Source organism: Dermacentor andersoni, chromosome 2 (genome assembly GCF_023375885.2).
Source record: "Dermacentor andersoni chromosome 2, qqDerAnde1_hic_scaffold, whole genome shotgun sequence".
In the NCBI taxonomy this organism is placed as follows: domain Eukaryota; kingdom Metazoa; phylum Arthropoda; class Arachnida; order Ixodida; family Ixodidae; genus Dermacentor; species Dermacentor andersoni.
Genome location: NC_092815.1, coordinates 87,475,192 through 87,493,035, shown reverse-complemented (window position 1 = coordinate 87,493,035; position 17,844 = coordinate 87,475,192). Strand labels below are relative to the sequence as shown.

Below are 17,844 nucleotides of genomic sequence, written 5' to 3'. Positions count from 1 at the left end.
GTGTACCCCAAGGAGGTTTGCTCAGGTGCACACTCTTTATCGTTAAGATGACCACACTCTGGGCTTCATTACCAACGGCCATTTTTTATTCTGTCTCCGTGGATGATATTCAAATAGGCTTCAAATCCTGTAACGTTGCAGTATGCGAGAGACAGGTACAGCAGGGCTCGAACAAGGTGTCCAAGTTGGCAGACAAAAACTGTTTTAAAATCAACCCTCACAAAAGTTCTTGTGTTCTTTTCACAAAAAAGAGAGGCCTGGTTCCAGATCCTTGTATAGAGCTGTGTGGACAACAAATACCTGCCAACAAAGAGCATAAATTTCTAGGTATTATACATGACTCCAGGCTTACCTTCATTCCACACATAAAATATCTTAAAGCAAAATGTCTAAAAGCAATGAACTTACGGAAATTTATCTCGCACAACATGGGGTAGCGGAAGGAAGTGTTTGATGAATCATTATAAGAGCCTAATTCGATCACGATTAGACTATGATGCCGTCGCAGTTATATATACAGATTCCCTAAGCATCGTGAATGCCTTGATGTTGCTCTGTAAGCACAAAAATCCAGTACCTGTTGAGCTCTATTTCGTCCTGTGTAACATTTAATATCTAACCAGCATGTCATTATATGCTGGGTGCCTGGCCATAGGGGTATCGAAGGTAATGTTCTGGTGGACGAGATGGCCACGTCAATTGCATCGCAAGCTGCTAATCCTATTGCTGGTGTTCCTGCCACAGATCTTAGGCCTTTCTTACGAATGAAACTGCGAAACCACTGGCAATGCTTGTGGGACACGGAAACAATTAATATGCTGCACGTAATAAAGCCACAATTATGTTTCTGGCCGTCTGCAACGAAATCACGCTGAACAGATGTCCTATTCTGTCATCTCAGAATAGGACACGCATTTGGCACCCATAGTATTGTACTTACTGGAAAGAAACCTCCAACCTGTAGTAGTTGCGGGGAGAGGCAGACCGTCCTCCACGTCCTCCTGGAATGTTGGGAAGCGAAATGCGAAGACAGACATTTTCCCTTAGCATACCGGTAGCACATCCCTCTTCATCCTGTAAGGTATCTCGATCCAGAACCATTCTTTTGATGCCAACACAGTCCTAGGGTTCCTGAAAGATGTTGCCTTACACGTTATTAGCTCCATACATTCGTAGCGCTTCCTCTCTTCAGAGGATGCCTCTGCAATAGTGGTATTGTACAGCACATGCCTCCAGGCCTTTGTGTTTCGCGGGCTCTGGTGTGGCAGTAGTGCTCTAGCCAATTTCTTCATCTGACATATTTTGTATAGCATATTTTTTTTTCAATGCACTTTAAGGCTCATAGTACACGTCATTAGTCATCACCACAATTTTATTGCAGGTAGATTTTACACACTCTACAGTGACTGTTTTTAGGCCCCTTTACAGCCACGTCACATCAACTTCATAGAACTCGCCACTCTACTGCGAAGTCGCTAACACTGGCATGGTGCTCTTTGGTCATACCTGGCCCTTGCACCACTGAACAACACACTTTCATTCATTTCACGTAGTAAAAATTCAGTGGCGATATAGCATTAAATGCGATAGAAATGTGTTAGTATTACGTTGCACCTCTTTGAGCTCCTGGATCCATGATTTAAACCATGTTCACTACATTGCTAGGTGTTGTTCAGCTCACTTGACACACGTCATACCTCTACGCAGAGTGAAGTGTAGCTGACGGTAGTCCGGAGCAGACTAGCGTCTCAGTTCCTCTCTACCTCTACAATGTGACTGGCCTCCCACGCTTCACACACATACTTTTTTCCACTTTGACACTCCTAATGCTAACGCATAAAAAAATTTGCAGTTTTGCCGAAAGCAAAGCATCGAGTGCGATAGCAAATTAGTAGACAGCTATACGAAGCAAGGATAGTAGTTTTATTGGCTGTATTAGCTCGTAAACATTTGCTTACTAACTAAATAAGCATCGTGTCATGCGTGCACAGGAAACATACCCATCTCACTCAATGAGTGTGGACACTCGCTGTCAAAACGCTGGCGTGAGAAAGAGCAGCAGCGAGCGAATTGACCTTCGTGCTGCCTCTTGCTTCAATGCAAACTAAGCAGCGAGAACACACTGCACATGAACCTATGAGCCCTCGGTGCATGTATACTCTGTACTCATCGCAGATCGCTTTCAGGATAGGGCTCGCATGGCCACTCTCGGCCGAGCCAAAGTAGAGCCCTCCCCTCCGTGCCTTGCGCATGTGACATCAAGCCTCCATCCTTGGTTCACCCTTGTACCCCTTCACTCGCACCTACAGCATACGGCGCATCGTCACCAAGTTGTCGCACTTGAACCTCATACAGGACATCATGCTGATGGCGACAGTGGAAATGCCCCTCGAGTGTCCACATAACTGCTATAGCAATAAAAAAAGCCACTTTAGTGAAGCAACCACTCTTGAAGTCATCGTTAAATATGATCTTCGTCTTCAGCGTGAGCACATGGTATGGCTGTTTCCTTTCATAACTCGCAGTTCACTGACATTGCCAACACAAAGAAACCACAGCCAGCCATAACCAAGGTAGGGCCACACTAGCCATGGCACCACCAAAAGCCAGCAAAAGTTGCCTTGGAAAGAACATAGAGAACTGGCTAGAAAACCTGAAAAGAAAATGCAAATGCCGATGTGCATTGCAATGCCACCGAGATCAGCTGCTCAGTTTCATTTTTGGCCATATTTTTGTTCCGTGTACTCGGAATTGGAAGAATACAAAATTAACTCAACTTAAGGCTGTTGTTTCTTTTAAGCAGATATTCTGATTGAGTATGATTCTACCGTAGTAGTGGTAATAGTAGTTGTAGTAGTTTACTGTATTAAGTGAAAAAGTAGGAAGAAAATGAAGGACCACAAGCATCGTAACTGTCTCGCTTCCCATGGACATCTCAACTGCGAAATGAGAAAGTTGTGATGTCCGCTGCCCTTGATTTTCTTTCCTACTTTTTTTGTCCCAAGCATATTTACTGTGAGTATTGTGCATGCATATATGCATGCATGCATATATGTATTGCAACATAGCTGGAATGAATGTGTACTGTGCCAAGCAAGAGTGGCCTTTTTAAAAACCTCTATTGCAAGAATGTTGTTTTGTCTTTATTCTTAGCAGTAATAACTTTTTTGTCATTTGGTGGGGTGACAAAATATGCCAGTTCCTGCCTCATGACGAAAGTTTTCTCAGTGGGCAAATGTTAATGCCATAGAGGTTGACAGTTCGATAAGTGTGTTATGCCTTGTGTCCACCAGCCATTTGAACACAAGGAAGTCATCCATGCTATGTGCATCTAGGGTTGCCAACTGGATATGTCTTCTGGTTAGCCTCCCTGCCTTTTGCATCTCATTTATCTCTCAAGTGTTCATGTCAGTCATCAAGACCAAGTTCATTTTTGGTGAAAGTGCCAACTAGTCACCATGCTTTTATGCTTGTAATAAGCTTTTGCTACGGCTTATGGTCGAGATGGCAAAAGCTGCATCTGCATTTGCGTACCATGCACAGCAGCACCACTGCAGAGCGTGTGGCAAGTTTTCATGTGAGAAAATGCTCGGTGTACCACTGAGACTTTTGAAGCTTGCACATGGCCCACGTAGATCAGTAAGAGCATATGGGTGAGGTTTATTTGACTGCCCTGATTACTCATGATTTTAATACAGTAAAAACTCGTTAATTCAGATTTCATGGAACCGAATGAAATGGCCTAATTAACCTGATGTCAAATTATCAACAGTATCAAACACGCACACACAAACACAAGCTTACTAATACAGAATGCATTTACTTACTGAATGAATCAACAGATCCTGTTTCTATTTAGCACAAAAGCAGTCCAGAAGCTACAATTATCTCGTGATGGATTATTGCTCGCAGTGGCGAAGGCTTCGTGCTTCCTTCGCAGTGCTGCCACGGTGCAAGACCTCTGTTTTTTTGTTCACAACTTACTTTTTAATTCCGTTCATTGCGATGTAGCTGACAGGCCTGATGCCGGCATGTGGGCTGCAGTAGACTTGCTCTTCATCCTCAACAGCTTCCGCTACGTTTGGGACACTGCACGCACATTGCACTGTATCAAAACAAACTCACGGTCACTATCGACGGGATAGTGGATGATGACCATGCATGTTCAAAGGCCTGTGGCCAATGTGCGCACAAAATAAAAAAGAAACTGCTGTTTGCCACAAACGCTGTGGACGAAATCGCGGTTGCTATCGGTGCAAACATGGTGGACAGCAACTAGCGACTACGCAGTTCTAAAGGCACACAGACAGTGTGGTGTCTTGTGTGGTGCTAAATGCCAAAATAAAGGCTATAAAGGCACAGATAGGCGTGAAGCGTTCTGGCATTGCTGTACAGTTACCGCTGATGACCATGGCAATGTGAACTCCACTGCTTCTTTTAAGTTGTCCGCTGGTGCTGCTTTTGCTTGTCTGCGCCATACATTTATGGTGCCCCACATTCACCGCACTCCGAGAAATCTTTAATTAACCGGTGTGAGGCCAAGTACGTCTGAATTAAGAAGAGTGTAATGACATCAAATTATGCATACATTCCTGCCAGAACCAGGACTAGTCAGAGTTATCTGAATTAATGAGAGCCGAATGATTGAGCTTTTACTGTACTAGGTGTGTAGAAAATGTGTCACATTATTCACTAATGATTATTTAATTTGAATGCATCATTCAAATTCTCGTGAATCCTCTGAGGTGGCTTCATGGATGTGGCTCTGCACTGCTGAGCATACCATTGCTTGCTTGACTCGTGGTCACTCGGGCTGCATTTCAACCATTAATTTATGCCTTAAAGAAGACCACATACTTAGAATTTATCTGGTTTCGGTAAAAGGTGAAAAACGATTCTGTGGTGCTGGTTCTGTTGAAAAATGTGTTTTTGTGAGTGTTGCACAATTTGGGTTATCTATTTTGGTACAGAAAGGTTTGGTTTCATACAGGTTGTTTGTGGTTATGCCCACACCATGGCCCTCTCTGACGAAGGTGTGCTCTACACTTGGGGTGCCAACTCCTATGGTCAGCTAGGCACAGGCAACAAGGCAAATCAAGTCAGTCCTTTCAAGATGCCCACTGACATTGGAAGGTAGGCTCAGTCCTCTCTCCCCCACCGCTCACCTTTTTTCTTTTTTCTTTGGGCCTGTTAGAAGTGTTTATGCTAGTACTGTCCATTTCACTTCCCTACTGGAATGAATAAATTGCTATGCCATAGTGAATACATTTTGTGTTGCTGCTAAGTCCATGATATGATGTTTATACCGACAACCATTTTCTGAATGTGCACGATTGAACATGAATCGCATGCAGTGGAATCGGTGCGGTGAAGTTTTTGGCATCAGCCTGCATGCCTTGTAATCAATGACAGGCTCTAGTTAAAAAAGAAAACATCATGCAGCTCAAACATGTTGAAACATGCCTCCCAATCAAATTCCCAATTATTACTAGCACCAAGATCATTTAAACATGCAAGCCCTGATGCAAGGACATGCCACGACTGGGCTGCAGGAATTTTATTCCTCTTGTTTTTTATTGTGACAGGAAATCATCACCGCTACTTTCACCTGCAGCCTGAACAATAGCTATATGTGCCAGTTTTGTGTAGAAATTAGATTAATTTCACCACAATAGCACATTGTTTTTGTCACCATCACTTGGGCAAGGTGTGGCTATTCTAGTGGCGCTGCTTGTTGCTGCTGCCACTCTGCACTATTATTCACTGCATGAAAGTTTTGCCTGCAGTAGATCTGTAGAATAAATAAACCTGCTCTGTCAGATCACACGATGTGCTAGTAACATTGCTGGTAATTCCTTGATGCTAATGTTTCCAGTGGCATACTTTGTGCGACCTTTCATCAATCGCTCTGTGCTCTTCGCAGTGTCTTCTCGTGTGTGCTTGCCATTATTAAAGATTATTCCTTTCTTTGTGCTAGGCGTGCACATTAATCCTTTCCCATCTGACCCAGTTCACTTTCTACCCTTTTGCAGGATCGTGGAGATAGCAGCATCACATTACAACCATATCTCAGCTGTGATGACTCAGACATCCCGTGTGTACATGTGGGGACAGTGCAGGGGCCAGTCTGTAACCGTGCCAACTGAAACGCCTTTTCACTCTATTCATGATGTATTCGCCTGCTTCGCCTGCCCCACAGTCACTTGGAAACCAATGGTCTTGGGTATGTACGTTAACTGTATTGCCATAGGCCTCCATGTGACATTGTGGTCCACTTGAGCATTCTTTGCGAGTTATTATTGTTCAGATATTTTTGCATGGCTCTATTTGCTTTGTGTGTGCATGGTTTATCTTTTGTCTTACCTGCATCCTTTTTTTCTCCCCCTTTTAAGACATTTGCAATCCGAACACAGTTGCCAACAGTCTCAAGATGGCCTTCAATGACCCGGTAAGTTTGCTGCAGTAAGAATGCAGACTTCCTACGAAGCATCCGTAGTCATCTACCCTTCCACAATACAAATACAGTAGTACCATACAACTCGTTGTGTAATAGGCATAGTCTTGGTGCCTAAGTTGAAAATGATCGAAGTAGTTGGCCTACAGCTAGTATGCTATGCTAGATGGAGAATCTAGGGGCGTAGCCAGGAGGAGGGTGGCACACTGGGCATGTGCACTCCCCCCCACCCTCCCGCCCCTTAAGAATTTTGTGTACCAGCATACCTGGCATAACACGATGTGCTACAACACCCACTTGAACCTTATCTTTTGCACATATTCTGCTGCAGTGTTAGGTTATGCTTTTAACCTTGTTTAGTGCTGCGTGCATGAATTGTGCACCAGTGGCAGTAACTAGCAGTACCTGTACTCTAGGTAATTTCTGTCTGTTAAATAGCGAATTCTGTATACTAGCATGCATATTATCTGTCATGTGGATCTGCCCCTGTGTAGTAAAGCATAAAGTAGTGATTGGACATGTTAAGATGGGCATTAGCTGCTGTACAATTCTTTCTTTACGAAATCTAGTAGTTTGCATCTGTGTCATTTTTAGCAGCTTATTGATATGGATAAACATATCGTGCTAATTATGTTCATACTTTTTTTATTTTTGCTGTTCAGAGCACCAGTGACCTCAAAATCTGCGTGGAAGGACGTGTGATTCACGTTCACAAGGCTATACTCAAGATCAGGTGAGTTGCGCAGGTGCATCATCATATGTATTTATTCCAAGCTTTCTTCCTTGTGCACACATGCAGTCATATGCCAAAGGGAGGTGCCACTGCCAGTAAGCCCTAGCACTTCTCAATAACTGTGCTTCAGAAATACAAGGGAACAGCAATGTGTGCCGAGCTGAAATAAAATTCTTTTGCAGCTAACATTTCGCACAGACCAGTAAGCCACACAAAACAGCACTGAGGGATTTTTTAAAGAGAGTACACTAGGTGAAGAGTATTCAATACATCATCTGTGGGCATGGGTCGCCACAGCAACATCCATTGTGTACAGATGTTTGTCTGCATGCATGCAAGTGGCGCAGATTCCACATGCGTCGCACTCTGTGGGGATGCGCCATTAACCTTTGTGTTCTTTCATTTTCATGGTCTTAAGAAGGCTTGAAGTTATCTAGTGGAAGCATTGTTGCTTTGCATAAGGTTCATAACTATGAAATGATGCCAGTTATTAGATGCCATACAGTGTTACCATGCTTTTTTGCTGCAGGTGCGAGCACTTTCAGTCCATGTTCCAAGCACCTTGGGATGAAGATGAAAAAGAGTAAGTAGGGAAAACAGTGTCAAGATATCCATTTCAACCTCGCTTTCTTTTATTGTTTCTTTCTTTCTTTTTACTTTGCATTCAAGCTTTTAAGTATTTTGAATGGAGTGGCACATGTGCCGCGAGGGAAACTGCCATACAGCGATCTTGCCTTTTATGGAACTTCTATGGAATTTAAAGCATGATGCAGTTACTTGATTACCCGTCATGGTGTTCAGTGGCTTTGGCATTCTGCTGCTGAATATGAGGTCATGGTTTTTATTCCCGGCCACAGTGGCCTCATTTTGATGGAATGAAATGCAGATATGCGCATGTACTTAGACTTAAGTGCAGGTTAAAGAAACCCAGGTGGCCAAAATAATCACGTCAGATTTTTTGTTCACATGTTAGCCTTTTCTTTCTGCCTACCAACCCTCCGCTTTTAGTAAAATTTGTTACTGCTATCTTCTTAGAGGTGTAACCTGATAGTTTAGCCTGATTAAACTTTTTTTATTGTTTTAGTTATCACTCATGTGGTATCCTGTTGATTTGGCATAGCAGACGTCCACATTAAAGGGGCCCTGAAACGATTTTGACGATCTTGTACAGATGTACTGAGTCGTTAGAGTAGGTCCTTCTGATGATTAATTAACGCATCTAAATGCTCCGCGTAAAGCGTGTAATTTATTGTGAGGTTTTAAAATGTACATTGGTGCCGAACGCAGCACATTGCTCGGCGGAATTTTCAGCCGCTCCTAACCATATGAAGTAAATCACCCAATTGACATCAGTAGGGCGAGCTATCCGATTGGCTGCCTAGGGCGCATCATCTATAATTTTTCCACCTCTTTGCTGAACAAATGGTGTTGGTAATAGCTGGAATGTTAGTTAATTTGTTTCTATAAAAAGAAATTAACAGAAAGAGAATGCACAAGAACAATTTCTCACTACACTTAAGCACTTCCGGCACACAGCAAGCGTCGTCTGCTTGTGTTACAACATGCTCCATTTTGACGAGAGCTGCGTGGTCAGAGCCGGTCTGTCTTTTTGCGAGCACTATGATTCGACTTTGTTGCATTGTGGGCTGCAAACGTAGCGACTGGCAATATGTTAAGCTGCAACATTGTGTCCCTCTGTAAGGCAGCAGACGAGCGGACTGGCTGCAGCTCATCGGACTGCCGCTATTTGATCGGCGCCAGGATTTTGGCATTTGTGGCCGTCACTTTACACCGGAAGATTAGTAACGCAATAGCATTTCGCGAGTGCGGTATTAGGGTAAATGCAAGCGCAAGGGAGCAGGGCCTGGCCATTTGACCGTGTCGTTTCACGGGATGAGCAGAAGCGCAAATGTGAATGGTGTTGGAGATTAGCAGACGACGAAGAAAAAGAATGAATCATGGGCTGCTGCCTCCGCGCCTAGCACCAAGAAGTGCATGCACCTTTATCATCATCATGATACATTTTGTGTTCGTCTCTCGCCATAAAAAAGGCTTTGTTGGGTGTCTCACAGCTCCATTTTTTTTCTGGTGGCGCGACCTGTAAGTGGCCAGCGTTCCGCAACAAATGGTCTGCTCAGTGCAGCCACCTGGTGGCACAGAGCTCAACCACACACACTAGCAGTAACGAAATGTATTCTTTTTTGCGGCTGATGTAAATTTTTCGCAGGAGTGTAATCGTTAACACCATGTTTTTGTAAATGTTTAAGATGTTTTACACTTGGTTAGAGCAATATTAGCTCTTTGTTTGGCTGGTTAAGCTCTACGTTGACGCATGGCTGAACCGTGAAGTCCGATCAGGCAGCTCACGTACGTCTATGCTAAAGTTCCTTCATCAGCTTGAGTTTATGCCTCCACCGTTCTGTTGAAACGCCCAGCTCACCTGTGGTTACTGGAATACCAGACATGTGCGGCGCTCCGACAGAATGCTCGCAACATACTCTGCTTCAATAGCGCTCGCTTGGGGTCGACTGCCAAGCAGCTGGTGGGGAGTTTGGAGAGGCTTCGCGCGCGCGCTCCTAGAGAATCAGAAGTCGACAACACGACGTGCCATGATGATGCAGAGCCAGTTAAGGTGGAGCTTAGCCCCAATCACACAGCGAACTAGTTGAGGAGAAAATGCATGACTATGGAGGAGGGTAACTTGTAATCTTCTGTATCTCTCATAATATGAGACATTTCACATGAATTGTGGTGTGAATGATTAACTTTAGCTGTACCCTACGTGTCTACAAAATTTTTCCGAACTGTTTGAGGGGCCCTTTAAGTAAAATTTGTTGCTGCTATATCTTCTCAGAAGTCTAATCTGCTAATCTAGCCTGATTAAACTGTTCTTTTTTTTAAAGCAAATTCTTTTTTAGCAAGTTACCACTAGCTTTCAGTGTCAAGTATGTTTCTAGTCTCTTACCATGGGCCAATCTCTGAGCTAGTGTAGCCTAAAGATTCGGGCCGATATGTACTATTGGGTATGTGCCCCTGGGACGATTGGTCGCCCTAGTGTTCCGTATATATAGTCATACCTCGATATATCAAACACGGATATATCGAATTATTGCGTATATCGAACACTTTTGTATCGCCTAGAAAATCGCGTGCAATTAAAATTTTTTATTTCGAACGGGCATTCCCTTCAGGCATAGAAAAGGCAACGAGCGCCACCTCACGGAATTTATGCAGAGCTAAGGGAACCGCCGCTACAATGGGAAAGCGAGCTATGCAGCGGGCATCTAGTAAAGGAGGCTTTGTATGTAGCTGCACACATCGACTGCGCCGAGGGCATCATTTGAACGTAGCGGTGTATACATGCGGCAGCCATGGCTAGTTCGACCAAGTTCGACAATGTCGAAGAATCGACATTTGGGCGAGTTGGTGCTGGTTGAACATCTTGAAGGGGCAGCGCAAGACGATGAAGACAAAAGGCAGGAAACACACAGAACAACTCAGAACTCACAACTAACTTTATTAGAAGGCATACACAAACTTATGTACTACGTCCCATAACCATGTGCTCTCCCATTGATGGCGTCATTATCATTGCGCAGGCAAAAAGTGCAAAATCATGTAATCTAATGCTACACTGTGAGGCGGTTTAAAAAATCAATTTCACTGTCGTACAAATTCAATGATAGCATGCTCACACAACGCAATCCTTTTTTCCTGATATAGTAGGCCTCAATAATCTCCCTCGTAGTCTGATTGCTATGCACGGAAAGTGTTGTGGTGTCTTCATAGATTGGAGTGCACCCATGCTCAGAGCAATGCCGCATGACATGTGAGTAGGCATTACCCGTTAGCGAGCGCCTAGGCTCTGACAATCTAATGTTCAGGCATCAACCTGTTTGGTCGATATGACCGATATGTGACTGCAGGAAAATGGAAGCTCGTAAACAACTCCCATTCTGCAGTGCATAGGTGGGGACGTGTGCTCAACAGTGCAGCCTTTCCCTGAATGAGTGGAGGCAGCCTGGGCCAACTTTCTATCAAGCTTACCGCAAATTTGGATCATGTTGTTAGGGGCAGAAAAAAGAACCTTTACATCAAACATGCCTGAATTACAACTACTTTTTTCTTCTTCTTGGCAGCCTCTGGATTATTCATTCTTGTGGGTGCTCGTAATTTTACACGCTTAACAAGCTTCTGTACGGTCATGCAGATAGCATCCTCCCGAAAACCTGCCGCTCTCAAAAGCTCGAACTGTTTTAAAACTCTTAGAAGTCTGGTGAGAAAACGATTTCGAAAGTGCGGAAAATAGAACCAAAAAAGCAATGCTAGTTTTTACCACCTTCGAACATGCGGAGTTAAAATTTAAAATTGGTTTTTCTGACCTTGGGCAATACATCCAGCGCACATGCTTATTAGTTAGTTTAAGCCTCGCATCTAAAATTGTAGCTGGCTTTTATCTGGCACGTCATTTGTGAAATCTAACCCAGAACCACATTTATGGAATACTTGAAGTACATCACGAACCATTTGTTGGAAATTGTAATACTTCACAAAGACCAGAAAATTATCAACATATCTTAGCACTTTGATTGTTTGGTCATCTAGGTTACTTTTTACATTTCTATCAACCTTACCTACCAAAATGTTATTTAGTACCGGAGCAACTTTGTAGCTACTGAAAATGCCAGATTTTTGTTGGTATAAATTTCCTTTCCATTCAACAAAAGTTGAAGCTAATTAAACAGAGAATCTCGAGAAAACTCCTAACAGATACACCACAGTTGCTAGAAAATTTGAGCTCATCATTGCCCTCGGTGATACCCCATTTAACACTTATCATTAGATCGTCATGTGGTATGTTATAGTACAGATCTTGAACATCGGTGCTAAAAATATTATGATGGCCAGGATTAGATTGAACGAGGAAGCTGATGAGATCATCCAAGTTTTTTACCACAAAAGGATCTCTGATCACCAATGATCGCAAATGCATTTGTAAGTAAACCGACACAACTCGCTGCCATGTATCCTTTTCCGTGACTATTGCTCGAAATGGAATGTCAGGTTTGTGGGTCTGCTGCGAAGAAAATATCCAAATTAAGCCTTTTTGTCTTTTTTACTGATGAAGCTAGCTTCTCAAGGTTGTGGCTGTGGAGCAGCGACAGTGTGTGCTCCTTAACTTTAGCAGGCTTCAGATCTACTGCTCTGAAATTCTTTCCTATTGCGTCTAACACTTTTTTGCAGAAGATACTCTCCGGCACCACAACAAAGAAACCTTCCTTATCAGAGGTCAAAATGTGAAGGCTTCTACTTGCAGCATATTCTACGCAATCATTTAGTCTTATTCTTTGAGCGCCTCTCTCCTGATCTTCCCAGCACATCCACACACTGGGCTATGAAGCGTGGTCTTTTTTCTTCGGTCCCCTGGTGGGTGACTGTCCTAGCCACAGTCACCTTCTCTGGTGGGGTGAGGCTCGACTCTTGGGGAAATTATTGGCCAAGACCAAGGGTACTTCTATGCTCTTCTGATAGAGTCTCATCGCCAAGAACCAACACTTTTGCTTTAGGCATGTTCTTTTGTGGTTTTGGAAGGGTAGGCCGAGTAGTGTTCCACATTCATTCGGCTATATGATAGGACGTCTTAAACCACACCAGGAAATCCCATCTGCTCTTGCCTTTGTCTTTTTCCTACTAGCAGGCTGTACGGAGACAATCTGTGAGGTACCAGCTTCTAATAAAGTTAGTTGTGAGTTCAGCGCTGCCCTGTGCGTTTCCTGCCTTTTGTCTTTGTCGTCTTGCATTGCCCGGCCCTTCAAGATGTTCGATAATGTCAACGACGCATTGCATTTACTGCACTGACTGCTCCTCGGTGCTGCGCTCTGCGCCTGCTGCGCCTCGCGAGAACTGGCAGTTTGCATCCTCAAAGACGCGATGCGCTCACTGGGCTCACTCATAGACGTCTTAATTTGCAGACGCCACTTGGTTATTGACAGTGTTTCCAAATGCTTCGATTGAGGGACGTGGAGATCGCAGCAGAAGTAGCGGCCAAACGAAAACATTGCCAAGGTTTATCCATCAAGTGCTGATGTTGCCCCGTTCCCTACTTATACGCTGCTACTGCGGCACAATAGAGGGCACCAGTCTATCGCTTGTGGATCGTTTACACTATGTTGAGGACTCCGTGTTAAAGCACGCGGCTGCCAATAAGAAGCAGGCTCCACTGGTACAGTACTTTCAGTCAAATAAATCAATGCTTTTTGGAAGGCTTCAAGTAAATGTTTGCTGTGGCACAATTGGGGCGCGATCGGGGATCCTTGTTCGAAGTGCGCGTTCAGTTGCACCGCGCGTGATTGGCCTAGACTGAGCCCACTTCGCACGGCTGACGAAGTCGACGCGGCCTCTGCTAATTGCGTGCAGCGCAATCGACCGCGCGCTCCCTGCAGACGAAGTCAGCATGGCCTAGGTCAATTGCGCGTGGCGCAACCAAACGCATGCTCCGAACAACGGCCCCAGATTGCACCCTTGGTTCATTGATTGATTTGCAGAAGTTTGACGTGTTTTTTACGTTATTTTATATATCGAACTATTTTGTGATCACAGCGCTGTTCAATATATCGAGGTTTGACTGTGTGTGTGCATCTGTGTGTATATGTGTGTGTATATATATATATATATATATATATATATATATATATGTATAGACACACACACACACACAAAATAAACAAATAAAATTGTCCGATGGCAGGATTTGAACAGAGGACTTCTAGCACAGCAGCCTGGTGCTCTAACCATTTCACCACAGGTGCATGCCCCCAGCAGGCAGAATAGAACACCCTTAAGCATTCCCGCGTGTAAGTAGTGCATTAAGGTGCTTGGTGCATTTTATTGCAATATCAATCACATGAACACTCTATGCAATCTTTTGCCTGCCTCGATAATTACACACAAAAATACTGATTTCTTCAGTTTTAATGTTTCGTGAAGAACATTACTCAAATTAACTGTACTACTTCCTTTATGTCAGAATTTGAATGCCAGGTGGCAAAATATGTCTAGGCATGCTCATATTCCAATGTGGTCTGGTGCACGAGGCAGCTGTATTCCAAGACCTCAGGTTGAACAACATTGCTTGCTGGAACGAATTTGAACACAGCTATGCAGACCCTGCCAGCTTGTGCCACCATTTTCCCACACATAGTCACGGTAGTACTTGTTGGTGCGGGGTTTCTGCAGCAAGGCTCTGTGTCCCTCACGTCACGCAAACATACCAAACAGCACAGGGGTGGGACCTTAAGTAGGTGCCCCTTCAGCGGCCGCAGACCAATAAATAATACTGTGTTGTTGTTGTGAACTTGTTGTTTTGTATGCTTCCCCGTTGCGGACTTGTATCAGCCGATTTGATCCCCTTTGAATGGAACTTAAGCACCGGTTCTTGCGTAGTGCACTTTGCCATTGGCTAAAGACTTCCGGAGCAGAGCGTATACGCCTCTGTAGTAGCTAGGTGCAGTCTTCAGATAGCTCTTGCAACACGGATGCACACAAACGTTGAGTAAAGGTGGCGCAGCTCTCGTGCCTGCGCTGTTGACAAACAAAAATATGTGGCTCCGAGACGTGGCGCTGCAGGAACAAGAGGCGTTGCAATGCCTACAAAACTCTGCGGTTTAAAAGCACGAAGCGGATACATGTTGTGCTTGCCATAAGCATGCCGCATTATAGGAACATGAGGTCGACACAAGGCAGCAACGCTGACAAGACCCTGTAGCTAATGCTACTCTCGGTCAGTTTTTTCTGTCTGCACATGTCATGTCACACGTTTACTTAGCCAGCTTATGCTTACTGCAATTCATACTGCCACTAAACCTCTGTGTAATATTCTAACATGTGTCTATGGCATTGTTTTGCCGTTATGGTGAAATTATGATTTATTAAATAAATTGATAAATTGTATGGCCGTGTTCGAAGTGAGGACATACAGCACAGAAGCCTGATATTGTAACCATTACGTCAAGAACGCCTTTCTCCTATAGCAGTGGGCCTCATAATCAGATCATAGATTTAAGATGGTAAACCTCGTAAATTATTTGAAGTTAATTACACGTCATCACACATCAAAATCCTACTCTCCTCGTGCGAGGAGTGACGTGATAAAGTGTGGTGCGCAATGGCTCCGCCCATAGCTCGCCCCCAACTTGCTCAGGAAGTCTTTGTCTTTCATCGACTTAACTGGAGGTTGAATTGCCTGCCAACTTTCTTTTTAATCATTGTTTTGCAATTGGTTGTTGGACAAGTGCATCCAAGTTTTGTTTTCTGTGACCTCTGTGCCCGCTTTGTGTTTATGTATGCAGTACGGTGGATGTGACCACATTCCCCTATGTGGTGTACAAAGCCTTCCTTCAGTACCTGTACACCGATGAGGTGGACCTGCCTCCAGAGGATGCCATAGGCCTTCTGGATCTTGCCAACTCTTACTGTGAGGCACAGCTCAAGCGACACTGTGAACGCATCATCATGCATGGTGTGCTCGTTGAGAATGTTGCCATGCTCTATGCAGCTGCTATAAAGTTCGAAGCCAAGGTGGGTCTTCATGTTTACAGAGAGTGCCATAATTTTCTCGGTGTTGCCTAGCGTGACGTGCCATAGTGTATCTGTTAGCGATATTGAAAGCAGTACTTGATTTTCAGCAGGTGCCGCTGCAATGAAGGCATAATTCAAAAGCACTTGTGTACCAAGCGTATTAGTGAAATTGCCGCCAAACTATTTGAAAGCCCTTCACTGTAAGAAATTGGATGTGCACATTCAAAAGAATTTTACTCGCTTTTCACTGAGCCAAGTGGTTGCATTTAAAACTGAAACCATGGTTCCAGCATTAGCACTAGAGGTTGTTTGGGCGGCACCTTATATCACTGCATGCAGACCCGATTGTAATTGATTTCTTGTTCGCAATATCTCGCTTATAGCTGCGGCTTTGTTATAGGCTTATGGCTTTTTGAACACTCCATGTTTTAAAGGGGCACTGAAGTAAAATATCAAGTTGAGCTTCTGTAATAACCTAATAAAAGATTAGGCTTCTGTAATAATGAATTCATCATTCGTAATGAAAACAGTTGTTGAAAGCGAGGAAATGACAAACATGGGAAAATAGCACGACCTGTTATAGACTGTGATACCTCTCATGTGTGCTGTGAGCTATTTGATTCACAGAGAGTGGCTCCCATGTCCAGCCAGTGCAGGCTGAATTGCTTTCTCTGTTTACAACCGCTAGGGCAGCAACCACCCTCGCCCACTCCGGCTGCAGAGACTCAAGTGACTGTATCCAGTATCCTGAACTCAAGCAGAGTGTAAGAGTGACTCATGCAAGCAGAACACCTGCATTTGGCTAAACAAAGAGTTTCTAAAAGACATAACAGTGGCATAGAGGGAGGTCACCTGAAGATTATTTAAACTACGTAGTTTTGGTGCAGGTGGTTTAAACTTAGATGCAGCAGCGCGACATTCGGCAGAAATTTACTACACAATAAAGTGATATACTGGTGCACAGAAAACATTGATAGACTTCTGAGTGAACACTCTATCGATCCATCTTGACTTAATATTTTCTATTTCCTTCAGTGTCCTAAACTAGTTAGCTGTCGTAAAGGGCATTTCACATGATGGCTCTCACTCTGCATGTGTATGAACAGCCCCCAGATTTTTCTTGAACATGTATGAATAGAACATTTAAAGGTGCCCTGGACCACCTTTTATCGAAGTAAAGAAATGCATTTGAAGTTAAAATAGACTATTTCAGAAATACTTTGCTACAAAAGTACTTCAATGCATTCAGCAGAAGCGGACCTACGGGCAATCAAAGGTCACATATGATCCCATTTGTGGTGCTCCCATTCCTTCAATATCTTGCACTGCAAAGGCTACGGTGGGAGAGAGCGCACCCACAATGCTCCACCTGCTGAATGTCACCATGGCCTCACAGTTCGAATTTGATGTTGGATGTTCACATAGACACTACTACTACCGACTTTGGCACCTATGACATGCCAGACGTGGTTGTCCTCAGTGAGCCGCAGTCCGCTCAGCCAGAGGCAGCGGACTCGTTGCGGCACCCCACAGTGGCCGTTTATCTACACTACACAGCAGACCACAGCTACATGCAACTGTAGTGCATATGTGCAGCATTTGCTTTGTGCACAACAGGGCTTGAGTGCATGCTCGCCTTCATGTGCTCCAGTCTGGCAGTGTTACATCATGCATACCAGATCTGTCCTGCAAACAGCTTGACCGGTGGATAGTAGCCACATGTATCTTACGCATTTTGAAGCACTATCAATATCATACAAAGCAAAGTCTGCCAAGGCATCTAACCAGGAGCAGCCAGGAGTGAGCCCATGCTGGCAAGCTTGCGTGTGGTCTGACCTTAAGCGTTGCATGTTTCGAGGCTAGTTGAGTGTTCAAAACTAGTCAAAATTAGTGAGGCCCCATGGCTATGACACCGATAAGCAGGGTGGCTAATGTTTCACTCAAACGCGGGTGGCCAAGCATGAGCAGACAATGGTCTTCTTCTGAAAATACACAATTCCTATTGAAATTCGGAACCAGATTTTTTATGTTACTGTGTCAATAAATATACACGTTAACACTAGGAACAAGTGCACTGGTC

General features: G+C 44.1%; 1 protein-coding gene across 1 annotated transcript in view; it reads left to right on the top strand.

Moving 5' to 3' along the window:
• LOC126541683 (RCC1 and BTB domain-containing protein 1-like) overlaps window positions 1-17,844 on the top strand; it is a 46,960-nt gene that overhangs the window by 25,134 nt on the left and 3,982 nt on the right. The window contains exons 8-13 of the mRNA XM_055076834.2: window positions 4,991-5,133; window positions 6,033-6,223; window positions 6,393-6,448; window positions 7,117-7,187; window positions 7,717-7,770; window positions 15,536-15,764. Of these exons, the coding sequence (XP_054932809.1) occupies window positions 4,991-5,133; window positions 6,033-6,223; window positions 6,393-6,448; window positions 7,117-7,187; window positions 7,717-7,770; window positions 15,536-15,764 (744 nt within the window). The remainder of the gene's footprint in view (window positions 1-4,990; window positions 5,134-6,032; window positions 6,224-6,392; window positions 6,449-7,116; window positions 7,188-7,716; window positions 7,771-15,535; window positions 15,765-17,844) is intronic.